Source organism: Tupaia chinensis, unplaced genomic scaffold, assembly GCF_000334495.1.
Source record: "Tupaia chinensis unplaced genomic scaffold, TupChi_1.0 Scaffold000132_1, whole genome shotgun sequence".
Taxonomy (NCBI): Eukaryota; Metazoa; Chordata; class Mammalia; order Scandentia; family Tupaiidae; genus Tupaia; species Tupaia belangeri.
Window position 1 is genome coordinate 82495 of NW_006159601.1, and position 10194 is coordinate 92688.

The 10194-nt window shown below is 59.1% G+C and overlaps 1 protein-coding gene across 1 annotated transcript in view; it reads right to left on the minus strand.

The window, feature by feature from the left end:
- Positions 1-3158: 3158 nt before the first annotated feature.
- Positions 3159-10194, minus strand: part of UNC93A (unc-93 homolog A) — a 29259-nt gene continuing 22223 nt past the window's right edge. The window contains 1 exon segment of the mRNA XM_014586388.1: positions 3159-3895. Coding sequence (XP_014441874.1) covers positions 3630-3895 — 266 coding nt within the window. The 3' untranslated portion in view covers positions 3159-3629.

Genomic DNA, 10194 nt, shown 5'->3' on the forward strand with positions numbered 1-10194 from the left:
TCCCGTCGCTCGCCCTGCCCTCGCCCTGCCCTCGCCCTGCCCTGTGACTCCGAGCCCTGCCCTCGCCCTGCCTTCCGACTCTGAGCTCTGCCTGACGCTGCACTCTGACCCTGGCACCTTCCCCAGGCCCTGCCACACACTTCCTGCCTCTCCTTGCATATCCCTGTGGCCCAGGGCACTTCCTCACGCAACATGTGGGACAGGCCTGGTCTGGTACCACCCCGATGTTCCGCTGGCCTCACTGCCCAAAAGGCACAAGGGGGTGCGGGAGGGGCCTTGGAAAGTGGGGGTATTCTAAGTTCAAATGCCAGCATTCCAGGGAACCAGACCTGAGCACGGAATCAGGCTCGTTGCAGACGACCTGCATGTGGAAGTCCGGGCAGCTGCTCAGCAAATCCTACGCCCCACGCTGTGTGTGAGGGCCAACACTCGCTCTTAGCCCTGGGCTGAGGCCTGCTCTCCTGAGCGCTGTCGGGTGTTGGCTTCCGGAACGCCGAGGCTCCGTGCAGGGGAACAGGTGACAGTGGTCGAGGACGGCAGCACGGCCTGCACAGGTGCCCTCACAGCAGGGAGCACAGCATGCTCTGGGGCCAGACGTGGGGACCCTGCTTCACGAGGGCCAGTGAGGACGGCGAGAAGCCAGGGGTGCTCTGTGTGCACCGGGGCAGAGCACAGTTCGGATACAGACGGGAACAGGGGAGCTGAGGCGTCCAGGGAAGAGCCAGGGCCTTGGAGAAATCCCGGACATGGCGTCCACTGAGGGAGAACCACGGCCAGAGTCGGTGGGACGGAAGATGCGGGGCCTGGACGTCAGGGCAGGAGCTCGGACCGGTGACCACGGGGTCTGCATTGCAGGCGGAGCGCTCAGCCCTGCGCGTCAGCCAAATCCTTCCCGACTTTCGCCACAGCAGGAGGGGAAGGACAAGCTGGCAGGAAGGACAGTAGGCGGCGAGACAACTGAGAGGTAAGGAAGACATGAACGGGCCGGAGCCCGCTGACCAGAACCCAGGCAAGGACGGCAGGACCTGCTCCCAGGTCACACGGGCAGGTGCGGAGGGGTCGGCGCCAGGGCAGCGAGCCAGAGTGGCAGGACGGCGCCGCTGTCAGCACCTCCATGTCCCGGGGAGACTGGTAGGCGGGGATGCCACCAGGCTCGAGCTGGGGCATGTGACATTCGAAGGCCGTGGAGAGCAGCTGGTGGCGGCCGGCAGTCTGTCTCCTGGATCCCGACCTGGGACCGGCACATCGGAGCTGAGCAATGGTGGCCTTAAAAGGTGAGCAGAGCACAGCCGCAGAGGTTAAAGGGAACGTCCAGCCAGAGGCCAGGTGGGCTCGGCCGATGCTGCACAGCCGCAGAGGTTAAAGGGAACGTCCAGCCAGAGGCCAGGTGGGCCTTCACTGCTGCGGTTAATAATAGAAGACGCCTGGGAACCAGCAGTTAGCGTAATAACAGAAGACGCCTGGCCTCGCGGTCCGCTTCTCCTTCCCCCACTGCCCTGTAAAAGAGCACTCAGGGCCGTGCGAGTCCGTCACAGACACCCCGACTACTCGGTCCCCGCTTTTCTCTACTCGTGTTTCTGTGTCTTTTCGCACATCCACTGCACTCGCCCCTTTTCACCTGGCAGGTCTCAGCACCTACCTGCGTCCCCCCACCCCTCGCCAGCCTGTGCCACTCTCACCAGCACCCTCCAACAGAGGCCAGCAGCCAGCACGGAGCTCTCTGGGCACTGGGGAAGTAGGGAGGAGTGAGGAGGGTTGGCCTAGAATCTTGAGGGTAGGCCGAGCATGGGTGCAGGGGCCTTTGCGTTGCTGCTACATTTTCTTCACTCAGCAAACCCTCAGCACTATGGTGTGGCATGCAGACGCAGAAAGCTTAGGTGCCAGGCTGAGGGACTGCTCAGGAAGACCTGAATACGGCCACGTGTGGACTGGGAGCGGCCTTCACAAGAGGCCTGGAAGAAACCGTGAGAGCAGAGACTAGAATGCAAAGGGGAAAGGAAGCGCCTTATGGCAAAAAGGGGACAAGAGCCACGAGAGCCCCAGCCGGAGAGGTGCCAGAAGAGAGGGACAGATTTGCCAGCCACCGCCGAGCACTCAGAGAAGCCCAGGAGTGAGAGGGACAGTTGTGGGTGAGTGCAGGGAGAGACGGGGTCAGAGAGCCGGGGACACGGGTGCCCGCACCGGCCGCATCGTGCCGGCAGTCTTATGCATACTCTTCCATTCGGAACTGTTCTCGCTCCAGCCTCACTCAGTGGTCGATAGCATGCATCTCCTATTCGCTGGTGTATGTAGTGGGGTCCCTGTGAGTATTTAAAATAAAAAATATTTGGACAGGTCAGTCCATAAAATAACTGCATTTATTTAGAAACACATGCTCTGTATGTTTCAGGAAACAAGCTCCAGTCGGGGCTTGCAATGTGCTGACTCTGTGAGGGGGCTGCTGGAATTGTCTGGACCATTTGTACAACTTCTGTTAGAAGTTTAAAAACTTACCCACTTGTAAAATTATAGTGTTAGAGAGGTAGGAGATAGCCACGCACACATATAGTTAAGGTATTGCCTTACAAAATGGAGCCACTGTGGTCAAGCCTGTAATAGAATCACTCGCTGCTCTCACTGGAAGTCGGTGACCAGCTCGCACTGCCTGCTCACGCCCAGAACTGCTCACAGCCAGAGCTGCTCACACCTGCCTGAGACAAGGACGGCTGAAGCTAGCATCTTCCATGTCGCTGCTGCATCCAGAGTGGCGTCTCTCTCGGTCTGAGCGCAGAGAGGGAAGGACCTTGAGCAGTGACTTGCCACGAGCTATCGTTTGAGAGATGGGAACATGACCTGCAGGCTGGCACCAGAGATAAGGGGTCTAAGTGAGTTCACGTTTAAGGGGAGATTCATCCAAGTCTCACCTGAGACTTGTGGAAGAAGGTAAAAACTAGAAAGTGCGTGGGCCGCAGACCTCAGACACAGATCTGCTGGTGTTGATTCACCAAGGTCTGAAAGTCCGAAGTCTCGTGTTTGTGAGCCCCCTCCCAAGTAGGACGACGCGAGTCACCTGACACGTAGCCCCCACGAGGAAATGCAAGCACAAGTCCCTCCTTGCTGGGATAAAAGCCCCTCACCCCAGCTCCTTTTTGGCAATCCATTCCTGGGACCTATCCCTGCTTGGGAGCTCCGTTTTCCTCTCTGGGGTTAATAAACTCCACTTTGCTATCCCCTCCCTGTGTCCACGTCTCTAATTCTTCGTGAACGTGAGACGAGTGGTCATCTTGTGGCTCTGATTCAGCACTGGTGTTGGGCCTGATCCCCCAACTTCCTGCATCATTAGACATTATTTTGAGCAGTCTTCTGATTCTTACCAACAACAAAAGAAAACACAGGCAGTCTATGATTCTAGACAGATTCTAATGGCTGATTGTGCTCTGAAATCAGATCAACAGATTCCTTCATGTAAACTCCTGATCTCCATTGATAAGACAGTGGCTAAAGCCTTGTCAGATCGGACAATTGACTTGGAAGCTGCTTATCCAGTGTCATCAAGGCGGCCAGCTATGGGGGCTCAGATCATCCCGAGGGGTTGGCTGGCTGCCCTAAGGCATGTGCAGGTCAAACTGGCTGGCAGCAGTCACAAGGGCTCACAGCTGGGTCTGGGCCTCTGCTCTGTCTGTGGGGCTGGTCTGTCCCTCAGTCTGCGGCCTGGCCATGTTCTTGGACTCCATGTGCTCGACCAGCCCGTAGGCCGCCATGGTGAGGCCCAGGACGCCCAGCAGGATGTAGAGCTTGACGCTGACACACAGGAACGTGCTATACCCAAAGGCCACGACGAAGCCCAGGGCTTCCCACAGGCGGTAGTTGGCGAAGGCGGCTTCCTTGTCCTTCTCGAAGAGAACGCCGTAAAGGGCTGCAAAGGAGAGACTGCGGTGAGGCCGGCCGACCCCTAATTCTGCTGCTGCAGGAAACACTGCAGGGTTCCCACCACCCAGTGCTCGCCGTCAAAGTGGGATGTTTGCTTTTTATATTTTTAAGAGGTTTTTGCCTTACGGCACTTGTGCTCACTGGAAAGGGATAAAGACAGACATGGTGAAGGGGCAGGGAGAGATCACCCCCAGCGGGGATGGCCACGCCACACCCCCTTCTCCTCTACTCTCCTTCCAGGGTCTGGGGCATGCCTGTGCATGTGCCTGGCATAATTTTCAAGCCACCAGGTCTGGGACTTGAACCGTGGTCAACCATGTAGGAGTCCAGCGATGTACCGCTACACCATCTGCTGATCCCTGTTTTACTTTTTACAGACACACGTGTTGTATGTGTGGATTACAACGAGTCGTGGCGTCACGTCTAAGAAACCATTCAGGAGACGCTGCATGGTAGGAGCCTTGGCCCTGCCCTCGAGTGTCTATCGGAAAAGCGAAGGGGAGTGTGACCAGCCTGAGCGTGGGCAGAGAGAAGTGGAGACAAAGCAAGTGACACTCATGATTCACTTGGGGCTGCCTCTGGAAATGGGGAGCACAGTTCTGGCAGGTGGGCTCAGCCTCAACTTCGGGATGAGCACAGCCGTCAGTACTAGTCTGCCGTGTGGACTCCATTCCCATCCGAGGGCCCAGGGAGTAAGAGGGGCCTCTTGGGGACATTCCAGCGTCCATACTCCCAACCACGCCTGACGGAAGCATGAGTCTTAACCAGAGGGCCTGGAAGACCTGCTGCTGTCTGACTGTGTCCTGACTCATGGACTGAACTACAGGGCTGGAAGCGCCTGGCCAGCCGCAGGTTCTAATCCCCGGGCCAGCCTGAACTGTGCTGGTGTGTGCGTGTGCGCCCAGGGTCCTGGGGGGCCAGAGCAGGTGATGAGCATCTGGTGACGCCATCATGGTGGGCCTGTGATTGGCCCTGCAGGTCTGCGGAGAGGGCGAGGGACAGACACGTGGGTGCCCTCGGGCTCTGCTCTCCACATGCAACACCCTGCTTGGCTCTGCGGCTCTGTGCCCCCACCCAGACGTGGCCTTTGGCCCTGGACCTCCAAAACCATGAGCTAAGCAGACCATGTCCTCTAGAAATCTCTCCGGGGTGCAGCCGCTAGCTGGAGGATGGACTGAGGCGAGACTGCAGGGACAGCGGAGGCTGGGAGACGAGCTGGGCTGTGCTGCGGCCGGGTCCCCTCCTGCTGGGTCCTGGCCCTGCTCTCAGAGTGGGCGGAACCGCACAGTGCATGGCACGTCCTGAGCTCTGCGGGGACCTGTCCTGAAAACACACGCTAACGTGTTTCCCACTGCCACCCCGACAGCTATGGGCGCAGTCGGCGTGCAGACCCAGCTCCCAGCGTCGTCCTCCAGCTCAGTGTGTGCGGGCTCCCGGCCGGGGTGCTGACTCCAGGGCCAGAGCAGGGACACACGGGAAGTCCGAACTGCCTCACAGTGCCGCAGTGACGCAGCACTCGTGTACGCGTGTGCACATGCGCGTGTAGGGGGTCAAGAAGACCATGGAAAAATGCAATTAGAGCAGAAGCTTGTTAGGTTTTGCAAAAATAAAAATAAGTAAATCCATGCACTCTTCCTTACTCAGGAGGAGGGTGCGTCAGGAGGCGGCTGTGGGAGGGAAGTTTGGGGGCTGTCCCCCAGCCTGGCCACGCGAGGGCGTGTGTGGACACACGGCTGTACTCAGCGCCCGCTCCTGTGTTCGCAGTGCGGCAGGCCGGTGTGAAGGCAATGCCACGGTCTCCCGGGGCCGGCCTGCGAGGTCGGTCTCCCGGAGGGGCTTTCTGGTGTTTGGGGCAGATCTTAGGAGGACAAGGCCGCCCAGTCGTGAGGCTGCGAATAAGGGGCTCAGTCCAGGCAGGAGCCCGGACAGCAAGGTGCTGCTCCACACAGGCGTGGGCCACCCTGGTACAGGATGAGGGACGTTCTGCTCCCATTCCAAGACGGCTCTGTGTTCTGTTGTGTTCTTTTTTTCCCTGAACTTTTAAAATCTTCTCTCTGGATTTAAAGAGAGTAATGGAAAACAGAAGGTCTCTGTGTCTGCGCGTGCGTGCGTGTGCCACGCCAGCCGGGGGGGGAGACGGCGGCACGGCTGTGAGCAGATGCAGGCTCTCCAGGGCACTACTCAAACTTTGGTTCCTGTTTTCATCCAAGCACAAAGGAAGCACGTTGTCTATCGCATCGAAATGTACAGAAATAGCAGCAGATAGAGACAAGGTGGGCGAAGGGGAGAGCCCCTGGGAAATGCGGAAAGCAGACGGAATTCCTTCAACGGCTCGGGGACGCTGAGTAACGTGGGCCGGTGCTCGTCCCCCATGGGAAGTGGGTTCTGAGTCAGAGAGAAGCAGCAGGCCGGCCCTGGGAGGGCTGCAGTGGAGCTGTAGTGCCGGGCGTGTCAGGACGCATCACGGAAGTCGGCGTGTGCATCCGCGGGACAGCACACGTGTGTGGGTTCTCTCACCCTGCCTACAGGGCAGCACACATGTGTGGGTTCTCTCACCCTGCCTATAGGGCAGCACACGTGTGTGGGTTCTCTCACTCTGCCTACCAGCCCTGGACCGCCGCCTCGGCAGCTGTGAGCAGGGGCAGCACTCAGGCTCTCCAGCACCGAGGGAAATGCTGAGCCCAGGCAGGAGCAGGGAAGACGCATGATGAGAAAGACCTCGCGGTCCCAGACATAGGACAGTACTGAGCACGGGCCTGAGTATGGCACGGCGCGGAGCCGCCGCAGACCCCCAGCACCAAAGCGGGACAGTGCGGGCACAGAACTCGCAGCCTGGGCGGTGCCCCAAGGGTACACTGGAGTCTGAGTCACAGACACATACTCTGTGGAGGGCGAAGGGACAAGACTCCTTCTAGAAAACTGGATGCAGACTCCTCCCTCAGGTGGGGCCTGGTTCTGGCCTATCGTCAGCTGGACTTGGGACTCGCTTCCAAAGAATGGAACACAGAATGGAGACTGGTGTTTCCCTACTGCGGCCACCAGGCAGGTGCCACGTCAGCCAGGTCGGCCCCGCGGCCAGGGCTAAGCTGTGCCCCGATGCCCTGGTGTGGGTGGGTGTGCTTCACTCCAGCTCTCCCCCATGGCCCACGGCCCACGGCCCACGGCCCACGGCCCAGCTGCATCGTGAGGAAGCACCGCGCAGAACCCGACGGAGGCCCACCTGTGTGCAGTCGCTCTCCCAAAGGACCAAAGTCACGGAAACGAGGGAAACGAGGGACGGCCACAGGCCAGACTGAGATGACGACTGGCCCAGCGTGGCCCTGCATCCAGGACGGGCCCCGAAGCAGAAGGACACCCACGCGGGGCTGTGCACCGCTAACGGCACGTCCCAGCGCTCTCCGTGAGGACGGGAGCTGCCGGCTGTCGGGAGCCTGAGCAAGGCGCCCACGGCAACTCCCCGAAATGAGTTCGTCCCTTTCTTACAAATCTGAGACTTCCAAAGTGAAAAAGCTCATTTAAAAAGCTGTCAGCCTGGCCCATGATGTGGCGTGAGGTCGCCCAGGGTGGAAGTGACAACGGCTGCGCCCGGGGGGAAAGGTACAACGGCTGGCGGCTGGCACCATCCAGAGACGCATGACCTGAGCGAGAGGCCAGCCAGTCTTGTTTGGTTGGAAAAGACAGGATAAATAGACAAGGCGTTAAGAAGTCCTATTTTTTGGGATCAGCAGTTGGCGTAATGGCTATGCCACTGGACTCCCATGTAGTCAACCACGGTTCGAGTCCCAGACCTGGTGGCTTAAAACTCACGCCAGGCACGTGTGCGTGTGTGCCCAAGATCCGGAGAGGAGAATGGAGGGGAAGGGATTGCGGCGTGACCATCCCCCCAGGGGATGATTTCTCGCTTTCTGTCTCTCTGTCTCTCTCTCTCTCTTTCTGGCGAGCGCACGTGCCCTATACCAGAAACCTCTCCAAAAAAGAAAAACAAAGTCCTATTTTCTGAGTTGATCAGTGAACACAGCCCCTTCGGCCCTACCAGGGCAAAGGAGCATTTTCAGACGCCACGTCTTTGTTTCCACTGCGCAGCGCATGAGGTTGCTATGGCAACGGCCTGTCTTATCAGCTGTCCCAGGGAAAGGCAGATAGGAGTGACCGCACACATCCCCTGCCGCAGCGGCCGGTGTTGTCCCGGGAGCCTTGTGGGAATGCGGCTGTGAGTCGCAGCTCTGCCCCAGCGAGGGAGCCAGTGGCTCCGTGGTCTGACTGTGGAGCTGGAGGGCTGTGTGCAGCAGGTTTTAAAGTGAGGCTGGAAAGAGAATCACATTGTGCCGAAATTCCTTCAGTGTATTCATTAGGGAAGCACGTGGCCATGTACTCTCCTAAAAGAGACACATTTGAGGAAAAGATGTAAAATCCAGCTTACTGTTAAAAATAATGAGCACAAGCTCTTCTTGAGACATGGCCAGAGCTCCGACTGTTGAAGCTCTGAGGTGCTGCTCTGCGAATGCACACTGCTCCCCACGGAGCCAGCCCGCAGGGCCACGCTGTCCGGTCAGGCTGCTCAGCCGCCAGCGTGTGAGAATGCGGGGTCCCTCGTTTCACGTACAAGAAGACAAATAATTTCAAGTTAGCATCCCTCATTCAAGGAAGACTTCAGTCAAGCTATTCAGGTTTTGAAGACTCGGATTATTTACTAGACCCGTGCTAACGTTGCACAATTTCGCCACAGGCGTTCCTGAGTCTCACACAATGTGAAGTTAAAGCAATCATTCATGTATTTCGGGGAGAAAGGAAGCCTCCCACTTCTCACTATTTTAAACATTTAGAGAATTGTCACATGAATGAACGTGAGGCTCTTTAACCCAGGCCCTTACTTTACTTTCCATATATGAAAACTTTCCAGAGCTCAGACGAGGGCTGGATCTGGAGCAGTGGTGACGCTCTGTGCTGTGGGAACCAGATCCCACGTGGCTGGCCACTGCTCGAGTCCTGGCCCCGGAAGCCTGAAAAGCACACTGCAGCCCTGCACGCACGTGCCCCGGGTCCTGACAGCATGGAGGCATGAAGGAAAGGCCCACGGCGTGACCACAGCACTCTGGGAGGGGTCTCTCTAGCAGGTGCGTCCATTCTAGGGTGGGGCACACTCTCAGGTGCTTAGTAACATGTGGGACTCCTTCGTATGCCTCGGAGATGCAGCGACGACCTGATGCTCGCTGTGGCAGGTCCGGGGTGCTCACAGGGGTGCGGTGGGCCAGAGAGCCCCAGCGAGCTTGTCTCCCTCCCTGCCCTCACTCAGTATCTGCTTTGCTAAGCACGTGTGGCCCAGCTAGGATGGTGCCCTCAGTCACCCCGTCCCCTCTGAGCCCTCAGTCACCCCGTCCCCACTGTGCCCTCAGTGTGGCTGTCAGGGCCTCTCCTTCAGCCTCAGCAGCCTCCAGCCTCCACTGCCCACTGTGCCCTCTTCACGGTGGCCTGGCCTGGAGGAGCTTACCCGGGGCTGGCTGCGGCTCAGCTCAGAGCGTGGCTCTCTGCTCCCACCCGTCTTCTGCATAGGCGGGTCAGCATGGGCAGCCTTCGCGGGGCTGGCCTTTTGGTGTTCCCACCTGGGGACGCGTGCGAGCCTTGTGTTCTGTGGAGGCCATACAGGGGCGCTCACAGGATGGCTTGGCTCTCCACGTGCAGCCTGGCACTCGGTAATGACCCAAGGCCGTCGCCCCTTCGGTGTGAGCTGGCTCCACGGGGGTGCTGCCCCGGGCTGGAGCAAACTGTGGCCGGGAGGTTCAGCCTGAATGTGCTTGGACGTACCAGCCCCACCGGGGACGGTCTGCCGGTCTGCACCCCATCGCAGGTGGGGCACCTGTGGCCCTTGCCCACAGGTGACGTCGGGAATGACCGGGACGGGCCAGCCACGTGCGTGTGGGAAGTGTGGCCTGTTAGGGCTGCACTGACGGCTACTCCAGGATGGCGTGGTCTTCCGGCGTGGACCGCCAACTCCTCTCGGCCAGGGACAGTGCCTCCTCAGCGCCCCACCCTGGCCCTGGGAGAGGCAGCCGTCTGTACGTGGGGTACACGCCCCACCCCACTCACGCCTTCCAGCCGTTCATCCTGCTCCTGGGGGTCAACCTCCCTCGTCCGATCCCCCCTCCCCGCCTCTCGTCTCACGCAGCCCTTAACTCTGAAACTAAAAACAGCCCTAATACGTGACACTGTCAGCCTCGCCCACCTCCACCCTGCATCTGCTCCACTTGACGGCAGGATCCAGAAGCCTGCCCTGCCCCGCTGTCCCCC